At 31.3% G+C, this 24450-nt stretch overlaps 1 protein-coding gene across 2 annotated transcripts in view; it reads right to left on the bottom strand.

The window, feature by feature from the left end:
• The window catches only part of RYR2 (ryanodine receptor 2), a 760518-nt gene that overhangs the window by 153747 nt on the left and 582321 nt on the right, over window positions 1-24450 (bottom strand). For both annotated transcript variants that reach the window (XM_056816085.1, XM_056816086.1), the window contains 7 exons: window positions 20393-20453; window positions 17805-18043; window positions 16607-16688; window positions 10393-10523; window positions 8797-9117; window positions 5467-5707; window positions 2773-2860 (listed from right to left, as the gene is read on the bottom strand). In XM_056816085.1, the coding sequence (XP_056672063.1) occupies window positions 2773-2860; window positions 5467-5707; window positions 8797-9117; window positions 10393-10523; window positions 16607-16688; window positions 17805-18043; window positions 20393-20453 (1163 nt within the window). The remainder of the gene's footprint in view (window positions 1-2772; window positions 2861-5466; window positions 5708-8796; window positions 9118-10392; window positions 10524-16606; window positions 16689-17804; window positions 18044-20392; window positions 20454-24450) is intronic.

Here is a 24450-nt window from a genome sequence, read left to right on the forward strand (position 1 = left end):
AAAATGGATATAGAAAACTAGCAAGATCTCTAGGAACTGATGAAGAGCAAAGTGAGCAGAATTATGAGAATGATTTATTTAATAACTGCATTAAATTTTTTATTTTTTTCTATAATTAGAGGTAAAATGTTCCCAACATTTTTCAAAGAATAATGAGGCTTGAAATCTTTCCCACACTAGTCTTTTCACCTCCCTAATCCTTTCTCCCTGATATAGCAAGCAACCAGAGCTAGATTTTACAAGTACAGTCTTATTAAATATTTTGTCCCTATTAATCTTTTTGTGGAAGGAAACTCAAATAAAATTTTTAAGAAAGAAAGTAAAAAAAAGTTTAATTTTGGTCTGAATTTGGACTCTCGGGTTTTTTCCCTCTGGAAGCAAATGGCACTTTTATTGTGAATCTTTTAGGATAGTTTTGGATCACTGTATTATTGAAAATATGTAAGTCATTCACAATTGTTCATTTTACAGTTTTCCTTTAACTGTGTACCATGTTCTCCTAGTTCTGCTTATTTCACTCCGCTTCAGTTCATATGCCTTTCTGTTTTTTCTGAATTCCTCCTACTCGTCATTTCTTATACAACAATATTTCATTGCAATCATATACTATATAACCTTCTCAGCCATCTGCCAATTGATAGGTACCCCTCTTTATTTTCCAATTATTTACCCCCCAAAAAATCTACTTTAAATACTTTTGTACACATAGGTCCTTCCCCTTTTTGTTTTTTAACTCTATGGGCTACAAACCTAGGAATAGTATTGCTGGGTACATAGATCCAAATCGTTCTCTAGAATGACTGAATCAATTCACACATTCAAAAATCATATTACAAGCAGGTCCCAATTCGTACTAATACTAAATCCTATGAAGTAAGCATACTATAAAAAGGCGTACTGCATATTTCTACTGAGCTAGAACCAAATATCACATTCAATTATTACTTTAAGCAATACAAATTAGGTATAGTGACTACTTCCTAGGATTTATTATTTGAACTATTAAGACATTACTATACAGAGAAAACCAAATTTAAAAGACTTTAGAACTTTAATAATAATGATAAATGATAAATCTTGAGTCCAAAAAAATGAAAAAGAAACACATGACACTTTTTGACAGACATGAGGAACTTAAAATGCCAGAGAAACTGACATTTATTGCTAATGTGAAAAAATGGACTATGTACCTATATACTAAAGGCTTTGTTTTTTTCTTCCTTTTTCTTTTTTTTCCTTTCTTTCAAAAATTTCTCAGTGGAGTAGGGAGCTATAGGGAGGGACAAAATAATTTCAATTGAAATAAGTCATTTAAATTGAAAAATAATAAACTACCAAAATTTTGTAAAAATCTCACAAGGCATATGTGGTGTGAGGGATTATTCATATTTTGCATATGGGGAATTATAGAGATATATTATAGATAATATCATTATATTAATATTAATAAATTATATTAATTTAATTATATTAATATATTATAGAGAATTATATATATATATACAAGTACAAGAGCAGTACTGTAACTTAAGAGGTTTGTGAAGACTAGATTTCAAATTAGGAGAAAAGTATATTATTTAACTAAACAACATGTACTATAGATGTTTATATATACTGTACTGATGATAAATAGGACTGAAAAAATTTATGATAATTTTTGCAGTAAGAGGGTTTGGAAATAAAAGCAAGTAAGAGGCTATAATGTAATCTGGGGGGGGTGGAGTCATGCTAAGCCTATATGATCCAATATCATTGTACTTTTAAAGTAATGATCTTTACAGCTTTTAAATTTTTCTGTCTTGGACAGGTACTGCAAATGAAAATTGAGTTGTACTCAAAACAGAAAGGGCAAAGGCTGACATATTTAGAAATGCTTTTAATGACCCCAAACTGTTTTATTATTGCCAAAATCCTTCTCTTTAACATATAAGAATTCTATTGGCCACACTCTGTCGTTGTGAATCATGGAGTTCCATGTATACAGAAGAATTAAAAGTATAACCAACAAAAAAAGGCAACAGAATGATACAATAAAAGCTATAATTGATTACCCTGTTTTGTACAAAGATTTTTGCAATTATTTGGGAAAAAGAAATGCTAATTAATATAACTTTAATTTATTAAAAACTGTACAGTTACACTTGGTAACAAAGATAATATACCTAGAAATTTTTTAATCTTGTTCTAGATAGAGTATCAACTGAAAATTATTAGAATATTATTTCATATATGCCTCTGGAAAATGTAAAGGAGATCTTTAGTGGTCCTTTACTAAAAATGCAGTAAAGAGAATATGGAATATATAAAATAAAAAAGGTAAATATTTTAACAGCAAGATTAAAATATATGGTGCTAGTTATTGTGATAAAAATGTCGCATAAAAATTAGGGATGAATCTACAACAAAAAAGGGGGTAGCTACAATTTTCTACTCAACTTAAATAATACTGGTAGTGAAAACAGATAATTTATTTCTAAAAAACCATTTAAACACTTTAAACTATATTTAAACATTTCAAATAGCTTTCAGAGAGACCCTTCATTTTATCATAGATAATATGAAATGATAAAATGGAATATACTATGATGATATTTCTATTTTACAAAAGAAAGCTTGCTTCATCATTATAGCTGGAAGGGAAAAAAAAAGTTAAGGCAATACGGCCCTTCTCAGAAAAGGGAATGGGCTTTTTTGTTTGTTTTTTAAGGAAAGAGTCTAAAAGCTTCATTATAGACTTACAAAAAAACTTTCTACTAACATTATCCTACTTACATGAGACTTTGACCAAAAGATGAACACTTCAGCCACCATGCGGAATAATTCCTCTGCTTCAGAATTTGGTTCTTTCAGCCACTTTGCTCTATAATAGGCAATGAAATATGTGATTCCGTAGTTATTTCTTAAAGTAATGGGATTGCCATTTGGGCAAATAGATATCAAAATCAAGTAATGAAGCCTAGGCAAATGTGTTTTAAAATGGAATTTGCCACTTGACTGTCCCTAGTTATTTTTAAGGCTCTGCTATCCTCCTCAAACCTAGTCTTTTTAAAAAAGCTTTTTCATTCAAATTTATGAATATTTCAAATATTTTCCTTTCAGTTCTACATATCCTCTCTCCTCCCACTATGGAGAAGGCAAGAAATCTGATACTCATCACACAAATAAAGAGAAGCAATTGCTATGAGAAAAAAAATTTTTTTAATTTCAATCTGTACTCAAAGTTGGTTAATTATCTTTCTTTGCATTGATAGTGTTTTTCATTACGAGTCCTTTGGAATTATCAAGGATTATTGTATTGATCAGAGTAGCTAAGCTTTTCACAGTTGATCATCATTATAATATTACTATTATTATGTATAACATTCCCCCTGGTTTTGCTCACTTCAAACAAGTATTTAGATTTTTCCTGAAATCATCCAGCTTGTCATTTCTCATAGCATAAAAATATTCTAACAAAAACAAATACTACAATTTTTTTTCAGCCATTCCCTAATTTATAGGCATCTGCACAGTTTCCAATTCTTTGCCACAAGAAAAAGTGATGCTGTTAATATTTTGTATGCATGAGTCCATTTAATTTTTTTTTTATCTCTTTGGTATTCAGTCCTCATAGTGGTTATTGCTGGATCAAGCGGTGTAGAGTTTCATAGCCCTTTTGGCATAATAATAAACTGTTTTTTTTTATGTTTGCCCATCTGATAGATCTGATAAATGTGAGGGAGTACCTGGGAGGTTTTTTTTTTTAATTTGTATTCTCTAATTGTGGTCTAGAGCATTTTATAAAAATGATTATTGATAGCTTTAACTTCCTCTTCTAAAAACCGCCTTTCATATCCTTTGACTATTTATTGACTGGGGAATAGCTCTTAATTTTACATATTTGGTTTGGTTCCTTATATTATTGAGAAATGAGACCTTTAACAAAGAAAACTGCTGCATATTTCCCCCTAGTTTCTTGATTAACTTCTTATTTTGATTGCATTGGTTTTTTGGTTCAAAAACCTTTAAATTTAATGTAATCAAAATTATCCAATTTGTTTCCCATGATCCTCTCCAACTCTTGTTTGGTCAAAAATTCTTCTCTTATCCATATACTGACAGCTATTTTTTCCATATTTCCCTCATTTATTTATAATATTACACTTTATGTCTAAATCATGGACCCATTTTGAAATTATATATATAGTATGAAATGTTGGTCTATCCCTAGTATCTACCAGACTACTTTGTAGTTTTCCCATAAATTTTTGTCAAATAGTAAGTTCTTGTCTTAGTAGGTAAAATCTTTGGGTTAATCAAATATTAGATGACCATTATCTACTATGTACTGTTCACCTAACCTATTCCACTGACCCACCACTCTATTCTTCACCTGTACTAGACTCTTCTGATGATTACCACTTTGTAATAGAATTTGATATCTGACACTTTCCTCAATTTTTTGCATTGATTCTCTTGATATTCTTGACCTTTTTTTCCTCTAGAGAAATATTATTATTTTTCTAGGTTCTATAAAATAATTCTTTTGTAGTTTAATTGGCATTATATTGGAAAAGTAAATTAACTTAGGTAGTATTGCCATTTTTATGACATTGTTTTGGCCTCTCCTTGAGCAATTCATATTTCACCAATTGTTTAGACCTATCCTTATTAGTGTGTAGTGTTATAATTTTGTGTTCATATAATTTCAATGTGTGTAGACTCACAAGTATTTTATATTGTCTGCAGTAACTTAAAACAAAATTTCCTTAACTCTTCATGCTATGGTTATTTTTTATATGTAGGAATTCTGATTTTTTTTATATCCTGCAAGTCTGCTAAAATTGTTTCTTGTTTCAATTAGTTTCTTAGTCAATTTTCTAGGGTTCTCTAAGTATACAAACATGTCATCTACAAAAGATGACAGTTATGTTTTATTGTTGCCAATTCTTATTTCTTGGAGTATCATTGCTAGCTAGAATTTCTAGCACAATGTTGAATAACAATGGTGTTAAAGGACATCCTTGCTTCTCCCTTGATCTAATTAGAAAGTCTTCTCCATTATCCTCATGACAAAGAGTACTTGCTCTTAGTTTCAGATGGATCTATTTATTTTTAAAATGGTTCCACTCATTCCTATATTTTATTGTGTTTTTTAAATAGGAATGAATAATGTATTATCAAAAAAATGTCAAATAACTATCACTTTTTGCAGATGACATGATTAGAGAACTCTAGAAAATTGTTTATTTTCACAATTTTCAATCACTAAGCTTTAGGTGAAGAAGCATACTGGTGAAGATTTTTAAAATGTGACTACTTTAAATATATTGTAAAATTCAACTATTCCTGCCAACATTTAAATAAAGTATAACCACAAAAGTCTCAGTTTTACACATGCAATGATAGGTCAAGTCAGAAGGGACAGTCATATCTAAATCTTTTTTGGAAATGAATTTTTAAATTAATCACTTTTAAAAAACCTACCTGTTGAAGTCCACAAATCTAATTAACAAAGGATAGAAGGCATATAGATCTCGGGCCAGGGTGGTGAATTCATCTAAAATGAGAAGCTCGGCCTCGGACATGTCACCTCTGGCCTCAGCTTTGAGGTGATCTTCATCAGATACTACTACAGCTGCTTTATTCTTGAGTTTTTCCATTAATGGCAGGAAATGGGACTTCAATAGTTGAGATTTCACTTTGTTTATTATAGGCTGAGAAAACACTGTTTCAAACCAGATATTAAGCATTTTGATCTATATCTACATAGATAAGCAAACATGCATAAACATATATATATACACATAACCCTCCCCCCCATAACATGATATCATCCTTTTAGGTTTTTGTTTTTGTTTTTGTTTATTTAGAGATGAGCATCTACCTCAGAATTTAGAGAGAAACAACATTCTCATTCACTGTGATAATACAACTCAATATTCCATTTCATGTCTCTTTGCCTTTGTATAGGTTGCCCCCAACCATTAGAATGAACTCCTTCTACCTCTAATTCTTCTCCCTCGATTATTTCAAAGTTCAGTTCAGGAGCTATCTCATATTCAAAGGCATTAAGACTCCACTAGTTAATGCCCTCTTCTTCTTTAAATTACTTCAGTTTCCATGTTGTATCACACAAGTTGAATGAAAACTACTTGAGGGCAAGTAGTTCATTTTTGTTTGTTTTGCTTTGGTTTTGGTTGTTTTTTGGTGTTTTGTATCCTTGGAACCTTGATCCATGTGAATGAAGTGAATCAAGAGAAGGTCAACAATTGTAAGAAAGAACTAAATTTATACCCTGCCTCTGACCTCTGACCCCTATTGTCTATGTGATTCCATGCAAATGGCTCAATTTCTCGGTGCACAAGGCATTACACTTTGGTAGTGGAGTTAACTAATAATAATGAAATCCCAGGATCTCCAATGACTAAGAAGAGAATTTACACCTAATAGTCACTGAAGAAACATTTGTTGGATTTAATTGAATTTTTTTTTCTCAGCCTTGGACCACTAGGATTTGATGAAATTTGAAAGCAAGAAATAAAAGTAAAAGAATATAGCTAGTGTAAGATACTTATTTTTAAGGGAAGCAAAAGAGAAATTCATCTCCTCACTTCCTAAATCTAGCTATATAAGAATTTTTATGGAGTGTGAGGAATATATTTTATTCTCCAAGGAAAATGGTGATGATGGGACCATCGAACTAAAATATAGCATTAAATCATAGTTTTTAGAGCTGATTGAATTTTAAAAATTTGGCTTTTTAAAATTTATTTTATTAAATCATAATATAAAACAATTTCTTAACTTTACACATGTACAAACATTTTAAAGGAAAATATTATGTCTTATCACACCATGATCTTAATGAACAATTTTTCAAAACTTTGAGAAAAATCTTTTTTAAAAAAGGTTTCATATGTCACCAGAAACTTTGAATTTAACATGATTAAGGAAGGATGCTTCTATAATTTTACAAAGACCAAACAAAAAAATGGTCTCAGTGGTATTTTTTTGTATTTTTAAAAATAATCTTTCTTCCCATAGTAATATTACTAAACAACTTTTAATAATAATAAATATGAAATAAAATTAATTAAATAAATAAATAGATCTAATAAATAAAATTAATAAATTACTATCTATAACCAGGACTAACTACCTCCAAAAGTGCCATATGATTTTCCTCCTTCAATTCTATTGTAAGTATCTCCAAATCCAAAACTTCTAACATGCCCATCAGATCCTTTTCTAAAATTGTTTCCTGGGATTGGTACAAATTTCTTCCACTACTATGAAAATCTCCATGCTGAAGTTGACTTCTCTTCAAATATAATAATTTTAATTTCTTGTTTTTCTTGTCTGAACAGTTTTTTTTCTTCTGCACGGTGGTCACTGATAGAATGGTGTTTTTGAAATGTAATTTTATCCACAGATTATGGTCAGCAAATATAAAGAAACTACTTCCCCCCTGTGGTAGAGGCATGGAGAGAGAGTCAAGTCCTCTCTCCATGCCTCTATCATACCCCCATCTCTACATTTTTCTTTTTTTAAATCAGATTATCTGGTTTTTTTATTTCAGTAGTATCAATTTAAGTATATCCTCAAAGTAATATGTAAGGTAATATTCCTCAACATTTTTTTTAAATTTCACCAATGATTTCTTCACAGCAACATCAGTACAGGTTTTCCAGATTCTTCTTTAGACGTTGCTCTTTTAGACTGAACCACTCTTCCATCAACCATATAAGGTCTTAGGGACATAGCTGCTTCCACTTCAGATATATATGGAAGTGTTACAAAATCAAACACCTTCAATCTTTCATTTGTTGGAAACCTCACAGTCTGTGAATTTCCTCCATTACTTTTTTGTAGTTTCTCAAACCTTTTCTTTCTTTCAAGACTAGGCCTCCCCTCCAATGAACAATTTATGGAGCTATTCCTTTTCTCTCTCTATGGAGGAATCAGTGGCCTCAGCCCACCTTTCCAGTGCTATACAAAATGAGAGATCAGAGCAGAGTCCAATATGGACATGAAAGCAAGGACTAATTTCAGGCTGGTGAGAAGGAAAAGGAGGAAGAAGCATGGAATGTGGCTGAGATGATTTGGTTATTTTTTAAAAAACTGATCATCGTTACTCACTATACTTATAGACTGATATAATGCAGTAAAAGTAAAAAACTAGGTTATCAAATCAATGGATCATGGTTCTACTAGTTTGGAAATTACTACTTAAGCTTTTGACAATTTATTTAATTAGAAATAAAAATATTCATTAAGTTACCAAAATATAGTTATCAAAATAAGTTATCAAAATACAAAAAAGAATTTGTATCTCAGACAATATCTAAGATAGTAAGCCTGAGAAATTTCTTGGTTTCCCAAGAAAATGGACAATGCTTTATTATTATTATTATTATTATTATTATGGTAAATTCTGAAAATAAAGTGGTAACTAAAAGAAGCAAACAAGTTTCACTAGTCAATAACAAAAAACTCACTATACAAAGAAAAATCTTGAGTCTCCATAAGTAATATGGAAAAAAAATGTTATTTTTTCCTATTTAAAAAGATAAAAGTCAAAATGCTTTTTTAAAATCCTTACATTCTGACCTAGTCACAACTCTAAAACAGAAGAGCAAGGGATAGGCAAACATAGTTAAAAGCCTTGTCAAGGATTGCACATCTAGGAAGTGTCTGATTTTGATTTGAACCTAGGTTCTCTGAACTTCAGGCTTATTGCTCTAGATACTGTGCTACCTAGATGCTCTATCAAAATACTTTTTAAGAAATGTCAATATTCTTTCAAAGTCTTACCTGCCAACCTCTTCATCCAAGCTCCTTCATCAATACCCAAATTGTTATATATGATTTTCAATATGTTCCCTAGAAGTGTGTTCATATGCTCTGAGTTTAGAGCAGTACAGCATGTATCTGCCTTCTCAGGATTGTTTTCTGGTCCATGTTCCCACCATCGGGACATATAGCTACAAAGCATGGGCAATATAACTTCCATAACATGTGGCATTTGTGTATAACGAATTCCAGACTCTGCAAGTTCCACAATTTCATCCATTAGCTTCTCCAAAGATGGTATATTTGGACAAACCTCTTCCACACTAGTTGGCAAATTGAGGGCTAGACAAAAAAAAAAATTTTTAAGTGTTTAAAAAAACAAATATTGGCAGCTTATATAGTCTTCAGATTTCCATTATTTTACTCCTTATTTGCATACTGAACTACCTAGATACCATGAATTATGGGCCTTTTTCTTTCTCTCTCCTCTATATCATGAAATTTAGCACACACTTCTTATTTTAAAGGGTTTACAAAAATATTTAAGGAGACTATAATAAAAATTTAAAGGTAACACAAATTACATAAGCTTGTGGATTTAATCTTATGTTAAAAATAATATAAAAGGTTAAATCAAGAAGAAAAATATTAAAGTAGATAGTAAAGAAGATATTTTACTCTTATTCTTCAATATAAAATAGATATTACATAAACATTATTTGCTTAGGAGATTCAATGACTTGGCAAGAGGGCAGCATGCCCCAAAAGTATAAAAGCCAGAACTTACAACCAGGCCTTCCTGCTTTCAAGGCCAGCTCTCTTGTCACTAAAATACACTAAAAGTAGCCAGCATAAACAAGTAAAAGGTGAATGTGTACATTTAAAAACAGTTATATAAACCCATAAACAAAAAGAATACCACATTTGAGCACTTAAAATTAGACTGAATTATTTAGAAAAGAATCAAAAAAGGAAAAAAGCCTTTACAAATGAAAGAAATAAAATGAACAAATGAAAACACTGTAATTCATTAGTTCTAGTAACATATACTATCAATCAATAAAGCCATGAGTATGAAATAAATACCTGTTATGTGCCAGACAACATGTATGCAAAGAATGAAATAATGCCTACTCTGAAAGAGTTTATAGTCTAGTAGGGAAGACAAATAAATATAAGTACATGAATAATAAACATAAAATAATAATTACAAATACATACATATATGTGTATGTGTACATATATATATATACATATATATAGTTTGTGAAGGAAGGAATTAGAAATTGTAGAGATTAGGAAAGGGTTTCCAATGAAGGTGGTCATTGAGTTAAGTCTTACAGAGAGGTAAGGAGAATAATCAAGGCACAGAGATGACCAATATGAAGCCACTTAGGTGGAGAGAAGTGTATGAGAATGAGAAAAGGGCAGTTTGAATAGATCAGAGGAGGCTAGAATAAGAATTTGAATCAGGGTTATAAAGAGTTAACAATGAAAGTGATTTATGTGAACAAATTTAAAGAGGAAAAATGAAGTAAAATTCAAAGGTAGAAAAATGAAATTATTTATATTAAAATTTAGTTCAATATCTAAAATAATGTGCTTTAAATTTTTTACCCGTTCTTTCTCTTGTAGACTTAGTGTTATAGATTGAATAAGTATTATGTTTGTTTAGATGAGTTTCCAAAAAAGCCACAGGAAAAGCACCAGCAAATGCAGCCAAGCATTCTCCTAATGCAGATCGCTGCCTGTAAGTACAATATATAGATATATGTTTAAAAAATAATATATATATGTGTGTATACCTATAGTTATAGTTACTATACTTACCTATATATAATATATAGTTAACCTTATTTTGTTTAGATGAAATATTCCAAAGCATTTTACTGACATTTATTAATTGCCCACAATATGCCAACTACTATGTTAAAGGATTTACAAATATCTCATTTAACTGTATAAAACCTTGGGAAGTAGGTACTATTATGTCCATTTTTCAGTTGAGGAATCTGAGACAGGTTAATTGACTTGTCCAGAGTTACATATCTAATAACTACCTAAGGTGTATCTGAATTCAAGACTTCTTAACTATAGCTCCAACTCTTTATCCATTGTGCCACCTAGTTGCCACAGCAGTACAGAAATATTTTTCATTGCCATTGGCAAAAAAATATGTATTTAAGATGATAAAAATCTCAGGATGAAAAAAAGAAGTAGCAGGTATAATGCTATAGTGAAATAATGACCATTGAAGTCTTTTTAAGTTCAGATATTTGTATCTTTATGAAATATCCTATTAAGAAAGACTTGTTACCTAGAAGATGTATGTATGGGGGAAACCCTAGAAGAGAAAATTAATATCTTTTTCATAACCTGTTATAATTCAGCAGTAATGCTATCCAGTACTAAAAAAATAAATCTGTTAACATTAAAATTATCAGTAAAAAGTTTTTTAATGGCAATATATAGGTACATAAATATATATATTACATGGAGAAGCACTCCTGATTTGTCAAGAACTAGTAAGATAACTGGAAAGCCAAGAAGTTATGGTGTAATTTACACCATATAATAAGTTCAAAATGAATATGCAACCTGAAAATTAAAAATTACACAATAAAAGGACTAAAGAACCAAAATTACCTATCTTTCACAAGTCTAGAAAATCTTAAACAAACCAGGATTAAAAGTGATAACAAAAGATAAAATAGAGAATTTCACTTTTATGACTTTGAAAAGTAACTGCACAAAAAAACTACTTATACTTTACCTGTTTCTAATATTTCTTTTATATGTGAGGTCATGCAAAACATATTTTTATATTAGCCCTGTTGCAAAAGAAAACACATACCAAAATATAAAACAAACAAGAAAGTAAAGGAAGTTTAAAAAGTATTCTTCAATCCATATTCAGACTCCATCAGTTCTTTCTCTGAAAGTGGAGAGTATTTTATCACAAATTCTTTGGAATTATCTTCAATCAGTATTGCTGAGACTAATTGAATCTTTTAGAGTTAATCATTGTGCAATATTGCTGTTACTGCACACAAAGTTATCCTTTTTCCGTTCACTTCACCTCATAACATGCAAGCATTCCCAGTTTTTTTCCTGAAACCATCCTTTTCATCAGATAGTAGAAGACTATTCTATCACAATCATATATTATAATTTGTTTATCCATCCTCAATTGATGGACATTCCCTCAATTTGTTAGTTCCAAATTACTTTTCAGAATAATTGAATCACTTTACAGCTCTACTAACAATAATTAGTGTGACACTTGGATAGTTTAGGAGAATTCTTTTACTATAAAAAGTGAACTAACATTTTTATGCATATTCCTCATAACTCCCTCAACTCCCAAAAGTCACTTTATTTACTTATTATGATGGAATAAGATGGAATCTTTCATTGGTATTTCTCATTTGGCTTAATGAAAAATGTTGTTTTCAGTTTAATGAGTGATTCCCCTCTGTCCATAGGTTTTATTTACTTTATTTGTATTCTAGATATAATAACTTCCTTTTTAGAATGCCACGTGGCATAAAATGAAGTGAATGAACTTACAAATACAGAATTTGTCATATTACACTGTAACACTAATCCTTATATTATTAAATTATTAAATTATTAAAAATATGTAGATTTTTAGCTCCCTTGCTAGATATAACATATACAGATGCAAGTACCATGTCTTTTAAAAATTATTTTGTTTACTGTTTAGACCCTGGCACAGTGCTTTGTGTACAGAAAATAATTATTATGTATTCATAAATGTTGGTTCTTCATGTAGCATATATATTATCATAAGGCAAGCCATTTGATTTGAAAATATTTAGAATTGGAGCATAATGATGACAGAGGACAGAGCCAAGATGGCAGAGTAGAAGAAACAACCCAGCTCTTCCAAGATTTTCTTCCAAACAATGTTAAAATAATTTCTCAATTAAATTCTGGAGCAGCAGAGTCAATAAAAGTGAGATTTTTTTCAGCCCAAGACAATGTAACAAGTTGGAAAGGGAAGTATGTGACATGGGTTAGGGCTGGCCTTGAGGCCATATGGCAGCATTATTAGATGTGGGTACTGGAGGTGTCACCAGCAATGGCAGTAGTAGCTTCAGGGCTTCTCAAGCCACAGAGAGTAAGAAATTGTGCAACTGGTTAGAAAGAGATTACTGGGGACTCTTCAATTAGAACTGGGCATGTGGTATGATGCTATTTTTCAACTCCATTAGCTATATCTACTTTTACATTCCAATTCCAAGATGCAGAAGAGTACTCACTATACCAAGGGATAAGGAGCTCTGAGGAATGGTATCACTGTTTAGCTTCAATGGAGCAAAGACTACAACTTTCTCCAGCTAACTCCACTTTAGAAGCACCAAAAATTAAATTCCTAGAATTAGCTCTGGAAATAGCAATTCAAAAAAACCTTAAGTTAAAGGCAGAGCCCTATCCTCACTACAGAAAAAAATCCCAAATTTAACATGAAGTTCAAAGTCAAGAAATAGGCTGGAAAAATAACAAACAACATCAAAAGGAGCCAACCAAAAAACAAACAAACAAACAAAAAAAAACTACTTCGGTGACAGAAAAGGTCAAGGCACAAACTCAAAAGAAGTTAAAATTGTCAAAAGAGCTATCAGCAAAGCTTCAGCAGCAACATGAATTTGACAAAAGCCCAAAGAAACTTCCTGAATGATCTAAAATGTTTTTTAAAATATTCAAATAAAGAGTTGTAGAAGAAAAACTGGGAAAAGAAATATGAATTAAATCCAAAGAAATTTTCAGAAGAAAGCTATCAATAACCTATAAAAATATTCTGAATCAGTAATAATTAGAGACATACATTTTAAAAACTCATATCTATGAGATTAATCAATATAAGAGAATGATAAATGCTATAGGAGATGTGGGGAAATTGATAGAGTAATTAATGCACTTTTAGTAGAATAATGAACTAGTTCAGCCATTCTGAACAATTTGGAGCTAAGGTCAAAGGGCTATAAAACTATATATCTTTTGGCCTAGCAATAATGTCACAAGGTGTATATCCCTAAGTGAATTTTTTAAAAAGAGAGAAAGGGATCTATTCATACGCAAGTCTTTATAGCTGCTTTTTCTGTGGTAGCAAAGAATTGGAAACTAGCAGGGTGTGCCTAAGTTGGGAATGGCTGAACAAATAGTGGCATGTGACTGTGATAGAAAACTATTGTCTATGAAAAATATTGAACAGGATGGTTTCAGGGAAAACTTGGGAATTCTTGTATGAACCAATGTAGAGAGAAATGAGCAGAACCAGGAGAACACTGTACACAGTAACAGTAATATTATAATGATCAATTGTGAAATACTAAGTGATTCTAATCAAGAAAATGATACTAGACAATAACAATTCTATTTACTTAAGGAAAGAACTCTGAGTAAAGATTGAAGCATACTTTTTCAATTTCTTTATGATTTTTACTTTTTATTTTGACTTTTTTGCAACATTGTTAATATAGAAATGTTTTACATGACTTCATATGTATAATTGTTATCATAATGTTTGCCTTTTTAATGGGTGGGAAAATATTAGAGGGAGTATATTTGGAATTCAAAAACATTTTAAATGAATATTAAAATAAATTAAAAATAATTAGAATATGTATAAGATATCTAATTATTGGATCATACTCTTAAAGTCATAGGGAATCTTAAGTATAAATTAATCCGCCTACTCTTTAAAATAACCAGATAAGGAATCTAGAGATATATTCAATATGTGAATAGTGATTCATAAAATCTGTTGAAAAAACTGTTATGCGAGGCAAGGAATATATGAGCCAAAAATAATGCCAAGGTTATAACAATGGATGAATTATGGTATCACTCAGAAAAGAATATACTTGGAAGAAAGGGTAGATTTAGGAGGAAAAATAATAAGCTCAGTTTTAAACATTTAAAAATCCATTTGATGGTGAGTTTCTTAGAGGAAATATATTGAAGTAGTAAGAAAGAGTATATAGAAGAATGGGAGAATATAGAAATAAAAGAGTAAAGGGTGTGGAATAGGTGGTTGAGAAAAAATCTGGACTAAGAAGTAGTATTTGAACTTTGTTCATAATGGAGCTCAGTACTCTAAATGGTAGAGGTGAGCAAGAACATTCTAGGTATGGGATATAAAATAGGTTTTAGGAAGGCAGAAAGGAAGGGAATTATAAGGCAGTAAGAGAAATAATTTTGCTGGAATGAAAAAATGAGTTAGGGTCAGTAAAAAAAAATGTGTAAAAAATTAGTTTGGGGCCAGAGAGTGAAAAGTTATAAATGCTAAACAACACAGTCTGTTTTCTTTTTTTAGGGATAATAATGAACAGTCAAAACCTCCTGATATAAGTGACCTGGTCAGGTTGTACACTAGTAATATCACTTTGGCATCTATTCTATTGACATATTAGAGAGGGAGAGAATAGACGATATTGTGAGAAGTAAAGAGAGCCTGAATTAAATTGGGAATTGTGTAAGTCAGGGAAATGGATGCCCACAATCTTGTGGAGATAGAATTAACAGGACCTGGCAATTTATTGGATACAGAAGTGAGAAAAAGGAAAGATATGACAATAACTCTAACATAGCTGATTTCAGGGGTTGGAAGTATAACTGTGCTTTTGTTTTTTAAAACCTTATCTTCTATCTTAGAAACAATACTAGGTATTGATTCCAAGGCAGAAGAGCTGTAAGGTATAGGCAATGGGAGTTAAGTGACTTACCCAAGGTCATACAGCTAGGCAGTGTCAGAGGACAGATTTGAACCTAGGTCTACCCAACTCCAGGCCTGACTTTCTATCCACTGATTCACTTAAATGCCTCTTCAGCAGTGTTTTTAATAGAAACAAGGTGATTGGGGGGGGGGGGGAAGAGTAACTTTAGGGGCAATGGTGAGTTCTCTTTTATACATACTGAATTTGAGATACCTATGGAACATCCAGGCAGAAAAGTCAAAGGAGCACTTGGTCATGTAGAAGTAGGGCTCAGAAAAAAGAGGAAGATTTGATATGTAAATTTGGGAATCACCTGCAAAGAAATAATCTTTGAATTCATGGAGTTTGATGAAATTACTCTGTTGAAAAAGGTGAAGACAGCCAAGAACAGGGGCTAGGAGAATAGGAAACAAGATAATAATAGATATCCAACAAGGAAAATTGAGACTGAACAATAAAACAAGTCAGGAGGAATGTGAAGACAGAGCAGTGTAATGAAAACTTAGGGAGAAGGAAGCATCAAGGAGTTCATAATATCAACCACAAAGCAGGTCAAGAAGAATGAAGATGAGTAAATCCTAGTAGATTTGGCAGTCTTGAGATCATTAGTAACCTCAGAGAAAGCTCTTTTCATTCAAATCATCAATAGTAAGTGGTTGATATGCAAACTGAAGATAAGGGGAATAGTTTTTTGTATATGCAGATTTTTCTAGGTGGCTGGTTGTAAAAAGTAAAACAACTTAGTATTAAAAATAGTAAGCACTTCAAAACATTTAATGAAATTAACTGAATTTTTGCATATAGTGATGTAATAAATTGCAAGATTCTATGAGTCTTGGTAGATCTCACAACTGTACAAGTTTATGCTCTTTTAATTTTATTTGCATTGACACTTTTTTGCTTGTAATTCAAATGTTCTTTGAATTTTAGTAGCTTAAAAGACTTAATATGTCAGAAAAATTATCAGTCTAATTTTAAAATTTAAGACTAGTTCTAGTCAATTCTACATTTAAGAGAAAATATTCTTTACAACTAATGTTATATTTAATTCACATGTAGGATTTGATTAATATTCTTCTTTATCTTACCTTTCCACATATATACTCTTGCTGGTTCCCAGAGCATACAAGCTTGTCAGGATTCTGTAACAAGAAACCTGTACATCTTCCACTAAAAAAAGTGGGAGAGGGAATTGAAAATAAAGAATATTAGTTTTTAAATATTAAATTTCAAGACTATGTTGGAACTCAAGAAAAATTAGAATAGAAAGCTCAACTTTAAAACAATGAAAAAATAACTATAAACAATTAGAAAAAACAGATACAACAAACTATAATACATTTCTCTTCCTATAATCTGTTTTAAGGAGGTGAAATTACATTATAAATAATATTTATTACACTTCAGGAAACATTTTATCTTTCATTTTGTTACTGAAAGTACAAAGAAGTTTAAATTCATTTGGCTATGCCCTAATTCATAATATCAAATGTCTATGATTAGAAAAGCAAAATGTTTAAGGGGAGGAAAAGGATAATAACATTACATTTCCATTGTAATCCCTGACACAATTTGTTAGAGGGCAGCATAATTAATAAAGGTAAAGAAGTACTGGCTTCAATAATTTGAACAAACATTTCAAGGAATTGCAGTTTATTTTTTATTTCTTGTGATTAAATAATGCATTGTATGTCTGAAAACTACTATGAACAATTGAAACTGAATGGCTCCAAATTGTTTGGCTATGGTTTTAAATGAGTATAGATAAAATTATAGGATTTAGAACCAGAAGGAACCTTTTAAATCATCTAACCTTATTTTTTTTTTAACTAGAAACTGAGCCCCAGAGAAATGACTCCATCAAGGTCCAGATAATGTAAATCAGGAAGAGAAAAGGTAGATAAGATATACTGGTATATCTAATGTCAACCATGGAAGTTGTTATTTAATGATCTTGACAATGTAACTGAAGTATTGATAACAATTTCTTATTATATTATTTTCACATCAAAAATTACAAAGATGATTTGAGGATAATCCTTTCCCTAAGTGCCAAAATTATTTGTTGTGAGTACAATCCAAAGTCTTTGATTAGCTATATAATTTATAAAATTGAATGTAAAATTGTAAAAATCAGAGGTAGATTTTTTTTTTAAAAAACAGTATGGCTTGTATAGGTACCATGTCCTATGAAAAGGATTCACTGTAGAAAACAAATATGCTGCCTTTTGAACCCCTTAGTGTAATGAAATGTTTCAAAATCTCTACAAGAGATACTATACATACATATTAGGTCTTCTCCAAATTGATGCTGCCCAATGTGTTCAAATAGTGAGGACAGCATTGGCAAAAGAGCCACTGTGGTATAATTAATAATCTGAGTCACTCCTTTTGGTTGGTTTCTGGTGTGAGTGAATTGTCCTTGTTTAAGATTTTCCATGGTTTTTTCCAAATCCTCTGCCGCATTATCCAAAAATGCTCTCAATGCTATTTTAACACTCTCCATGCCAGTCTTCATCACAGTCCTTGGTAGTAAATACAAAGAGACAAAATGATTTTTATTTCCTCGTCAGATCAAATGTCATACAAACAAAATCTGTTATTTTCATTTGATTTCTCAAACTGAGTAATCTACCAAGCCAAAAAATATTTTTAAAATAGAATAAATTTTAAAAGAGAGTGTCACTATAAGAAAGACTTCTAAATCTAAAATCTATGGTAATAATATTTTTTATTTGCCAGGCCTCTTCATGTTACATATACAATAGACTTAATTCCCCAAATATTTATTAATAAGAGACTAAGGGATTTCTTAAACACTTCCATAATCGATCTCATTTTGGTAATTTTGTAATTTTAATGAAAACAAAAGTTACTTTAATTCCATTTATCCTCAGACAAATCTGGAAGGAATTCTGCAAAATAGCTCTTAAAAGTATCAAAAACTACTTAGAGTATGCCACATATCCATCTTATAAAGGGCATCTAGAAATAGTAGTTTTTAAAGAAAGAAGAAACAAATATTCATACATTTTATTGTTCAAAAATACTAAATATCAATATCAAAGAAGATATATATATATATATATATTCAAGAGTTATTGCTGTTATTCTGTTAGACTAAGAGCTACACTGGTTTCTATTTATTCTCAAACTCTCATAAACTAAAAATAAATTGTTAAACACTAGAATGAACTATTAAGAGGCATTGCAGAGTAATTTTAGAGTTTATGTCTTGTTTCCAAAGCTTTAAGTAAATTCTAAGCAAATCTAAGTATAGAGGGTCAAATTGTGCCAATTATTGTTCATTTAGATTCAGCAGATAGTTTTATTCTTGGTAGTCACATTACAATTTTGGTCATATATTTTTGTCCTTCCTTACTTCTAGAAAGAATATTCTCTACTCACTTTCTTCTGTGGGACAAACATCTACTCCCATGACTTAAATCATCATCTGCAGATGCCTCCCAACTTCATGCATTTAGACCAATCTCTATTGAATTCTATTTCCATTTTGTCAAGTTATTACTTATCTCTACTTGGGCATTGCTTTGGCACCTCAAACTCAATATACAGTAAAATGACCTAATTGTCTGCTGCCATGAACTCCTTCTTTCCTCCAAGCATCTTTATGTTTGGTGACAGTGCCACCTTTCAGAGCCACTCAGGTTTGAAAGCTATCTTCCTCAATTTTTTTCTTTCCCTCCCTCTAGATCATTGTGGATTCTACTTCAATTATGTATTGCACTTCTATCCCCTACCCCATCATTTCACTAAAATCATTTTAATTTAGGTCACATTTCCTTTTTCTTCCTGGACTCCTGAAATAGTTAACTAATTGGCTTCCTTATCCTTGACTCTCTCTTCTGTAGTACATCATTCACAGAGCTGTTAAAATAATTTCTGTAATGCACAAATCTATGCTCATTCATTTACTAGAAAACTTTTAGAGGCTTTCCTTTGCCTATGAGATATGGAATCACTAATCTGTCTGGTAAGCCATAAAAATAGAATCTAGTCTTTATGTAACCCTTTAGGGTTTGCAAAGCATTTTACAAATATCTCCTTTTAGCCTCAAAACAACCCTGGAAGATACAAGATATCTGTATTCCTTTACAGATGAGGAAACTATTACCAAGAGAGGTTAAATGACTTGCCTAGTGGTATACAGCAAGTAAATATTAAAAGGAAGAGTTGAACTTTGGTCTTCCTGACTCCAGATCCAATGTTCTATCCACTATACCACCTAACTGCTCCTCATTCTCTTGCCGTATTTTTCACAAAGACTAGTAAGAGGTCCCTCATACTAGGAGCACATTTCATTTATGTTATTATTTGTTGAAATCTTATTCTTCCTGTAAGGCACAGCTCAGACTTTTTCCCACAAGAAGCTTTCTATGATTTGCCTGTGTTACCTACAAAAACACTCTTCTAACATATTATATGAATCTCTTCCTTGCCATTATCAAAAAATACTTTATATCCTATTTGTATTTGTGGCTCATACCCCATATTAGACTTTACTCTCTTTGATGGCAAAGATACTACCTTCTACCTACCCCTGGTAAATAGCACAGTACTTTGTACATGGTAGGCATTTAGTAGAAAGGTTTTTGTTTTCCTTTTATGGAGGTAAATCTAAACCCTGAGTACAATAAAAGTCTACAACTGAAATGAGCTTTCTGCCACATTGGAACTTATTTATAGTTAACATACCTGTAGACTTTCAAGGGAAGAACCTACAAAATGGACCTAAATACAATTTATAACTGCTCAGTCCCATAGAATTTAGATCCTATAATAAATATCCCCCCATTTTTATATATAACATTTTATATATAACTATTGATTTTGATGGAATATGTTTCTTTTACCTTGCATCCAAAGTCTGACCCAAAATATGAAGGCAGTTGACAATTGAAGAGGCATCATTTCCTAATAAGAAATAAAGTGATTTGTCAATTATCTAGCAGATACACTTAAATGCTTGGTCCTCTTTATCTCTGCTTGTTTTTCAAAATGATTAATTCACACAGCAAACTGAATCAGTGGTAATGACTTTACAGTCAAGTTAAAAACCATGCACATTGCCTACTTAATGGTGGAGATGCAGATGCAGGTAGGTAAGCAATAGAGCATTGCTCATCAGAAAGCTGGCGGACTCATGAAGCACTCATAATTGGACCTTAACTCAGGCTATACATATTTCACCTAAACTCACATAAATTCCATTTTAACCAATTCATGTTTATCTGTTATCTTATAGTATTCATCTCAAACAAATTAAACTCTTTTATGTGGTAAAGACCAGTCATGCAAGAAAGCATCAGAGGTGGAAGAAGTTAATTCCTAAATTTCCCATGACAATGCTAGTCAGATCTTCTGGAAATCAGTTTTAATCTCCCTGGTGAGATATTTGAAAGTCTCTTTGAAAGTAATAGGAAAATGACTACTTTTTTCCTCGTTTGTCCAGAAATCACAGAGTATATTACATATCATAACCTATAAATACAAAATATAAGAGAACAGAGGTACATATTCAATATGTATGTGATTTGAACAAAGATGTATATAGCATTATATATCAATGTTATACACAATCATCCTATTGATAAGAAAACTGAGATACAAATGAAATGACACACAAAGAGTAATGAGGTAAATTCTGTTGATATATAGTTTAATAATCTCTTAATTGCATTAAATACATCTTATGATTCATATATTCAACAAATCCTCTTTTAAAAATGAGTATGTATATCATGGCATCATCAACTGCAAAATATTTAATGAAATTGAGTGTTTATATTTATAGAAATATGTTATAAATTGCTGTTTTAGCATTATGTACTTAGTAATTTCCACTTGGATATAGGTCCTGAACTCCCTCCCAAACTGGGTATGCTGCATGTTTTGTGCATCTGTAGTGATGAAGTTACATTACTCTATTAAGGAGGCTGGAAGTTATAATGACCTTCTTGCATCCTCCCACACAATACTTTATTTTCTGACATTACACATTTGCACCTATATCCAAGTAACAAAGGAATACTACACAGAGCTAAACAAAATAATAAAATTCATCTGGAGGAACAAAAGATCTACAAACTTAAGTGAAATAACGAAAAAAGGATGAATGAAGAATTATTACTTCCAGATTTTAGTGTTACAAAAGTTCGGCACAATTTTAAGCTTTTAAGCTTTTAAAGCTATCAATGCTTAAAAGTGTGCTAAGACTTTTGAGATACTCTGTATCATAGAGCAGTAATAATTCTGAAAGTATTATAGCTATTATATTGGGAGGGTCAAATCATGAGCAATAGATATCTCTTCAGTTTTTAAAAAGTTATTCTTTATTTCTTTGTCACATTTTGCAATTATATCTATTCAAGAATTGAGTGTGCTTTGATAAACTTGCCACAGATAAGAACTCTGTTAGTTCTTTTGAATGTACCTATTTCCTCCTGAATTTTGTTCCTGCTATATAGAAACACTGTCAATTTTTGTGGCTTTATTTTTAATCTTATATTTTATTGAAGCTATTTTCTTAAACTTTTTACTAGTTACCTGAGATTTTAAGTTGTCAAAGAAAGTTTTTTCCTCCACTTTCTCTATTTTTGTCTTTATTACTCTTGTCACATATTGTTACTTCAACTGTTTCTAGAAATATATCAAATAACAGCAAAACAGGGGACTCTTTCATTGATTGCTATAATTATTAAAAAGTGTATCAACAGAAAAGAAGAGGATTCTTTCTTTGATTCCTATAATACTTAAAAATTTCTTCTCATGGTATTTAATGCTGACTTTTGGTTCTTGATAGATACTTTATCATATTAAAAGGATCCTCACCAATTTTCCTTCAAAGCACTGTTGGCTGAAGAAGAAATTTAAATGGGCACATCAGTATAAAATTGTAGTAAAGGCAGGAGAAAAGGAAACAAAAGACTAGAAAGTAGTTTGAGTTTGATCCAAATTTTTATTTTATATAATATGATCAATAGTTGATTATCATGTCAAACAGTATGACTGAGAGGTATGAAAAAAAATCGGACTGTACCTCTGCCACTGTGTCACCTTGGACTACATGGTATATAATATCTCTTCTAGCTCTGATTTTGAAAAAAAGATTCTTTGAGAAAGTAAAAAAATTTTTTTAAACCCTTACCTTCCATCTTGGAGTCAATACTGTGTATTGGCTCCAAGGCAGAAGAGTGGTAAGGGCTAGGCAATGGGGGTCAAGTGACTTGCCCAGGGTCACACAGCTAGGAAGTGGCTGAGGCCAGATTTGAACCTAGGACCTCCCGTCTCTAGGACTGGCTCTTAATCCACTGAGCTACCCAGCTGCCCCCGAGAAAGTAAAATTTTAAAATAAAATGGAATATAAAGCTTAGATAGCCTACTTCTTTCATTTATTAAGATCACTAAACTATAAAACTCAGATTTGTCCCATTAGTAAGAGCAGAAAGCACTAATGAAAAAATGTTAGAATTTATGAATTTGAGGGAATATTTACACAAATTCTGACCAGTTGAACAACAAGCATTTATTCAGTATCTATCATATGCAAGATATTGGCTACAAAGACACAAATGAAATAACACCTGTTCTCAAAGAACTCATATGCCATAGGGAGAGATAACATGTTCTTATATATATGTATATACATATAGGGAGATGAAACATGAGTAATTTGAAAAATAAGTAATATAAACACAGAATAAATGCAAGGTAAATGGAGGGGGCACAGCAGTAGAAATGAGGAGAATTAGGAAAGTGTAAAGTAGGACCTGAGCTTTAAAAAAGGAAGTAGGTATTGTTAGAGGCAAGGTGAGGAGTGAGTACATTCCAGGCACAGATAAGAAATGGAAGATCTTGTGAGAGGAACAAAAAAGGATCCATTTTGGCTATATTAAAGGGTGCATACAGATCAATAAGACCTAAAAGATAGATTAGGTCAGAATGTAAAAGGCATTTAAAGATAAATAGAGGCTTTATTTTATCATAGTGATAATAAGAAGTCAATAGAGTTGAGCAAGGGACTGATATGACCAGATGATTTATAGTCAAGAAAAACACTGTGTTGATGAGGTGGAGGATACTGAGAGAATTGAGGCAGGGATGCCAATAAGGAGACTGTTTCAGTAATACAGAAGAAAGGTGAGCTAAAGAGGAACCAATTAAGAAAAAGCTGTAATCCAGGTAAAGAATAATGAAAACTTGAAGTAGGATACACTTTGTGAGTGGAGAGAAGGGAAGAAATGTTAGAGATGTAAAAGTAGAATTCACCAAACATGGTTGGATATATGGGATTTTGGAGAGTGAGGAAGACTTTGAAGTTGTAAACCAGAGAAACTAAAAGGGTGGTGCTGAATTCAACAAAAATAGAGAAGTTCAAAGGGGGAGTTAAGTTTTTGAGTAAACAAAATGAGTTCTGTTTTGGACATTTTGACATTTAGACCTCTCCAGGAATTTGCATTCAAAAATTTAAGTGGCAATTAGTGATACAATCCTTTAATGTAAATTGATAAGGAAATAAAGTGAGAATGCATCTAAGACAGAACTTTAGAGTATACCCAGTTTTAGAGACTGGGATACGAATAATGATATAGGAAAGGAGACTAAGGAGAACCAAGAGGGCTCAATATCACAAAAACCCAAAGAGGATGAGAGAATACTTAGGAGGAGAAAGTAATCAGTAGGCCAATAAAATCAGAAAAAGATAATTGTATTTAACAATTTAGAGTTCATCAGGCAATTCAGATAGAGAAGTTTCAAATGAGAGATGAGATGAGTGGGCAAAGGGGGTTGAGAAGTGAATTATTAGAGAAAGCAATGAGGAAAGCTATTTCTAGGAGTTTCACAGTGAAAAGCAAGATATAAAATGATACCTTGAGGCAATGACAGTAGAGTCAAATAAGGGTTTTTGTTT

This window comes from Monodelphis domestica, chromosome 2 (assembly GCF_027887165.1).
Source record: "Monodelphis domestica isolate mMonDom1 chromosome 2, mMonDom1.pri, whole genome shotgun sequence".
Classification (NCBI taxonomy): domain Eukaryota; kingdom Metazoa; phylum Chordata; class Mammalia; order Didelphimorphia; family Didelphidae; genus Monodelphis; species Monodelphis domestica.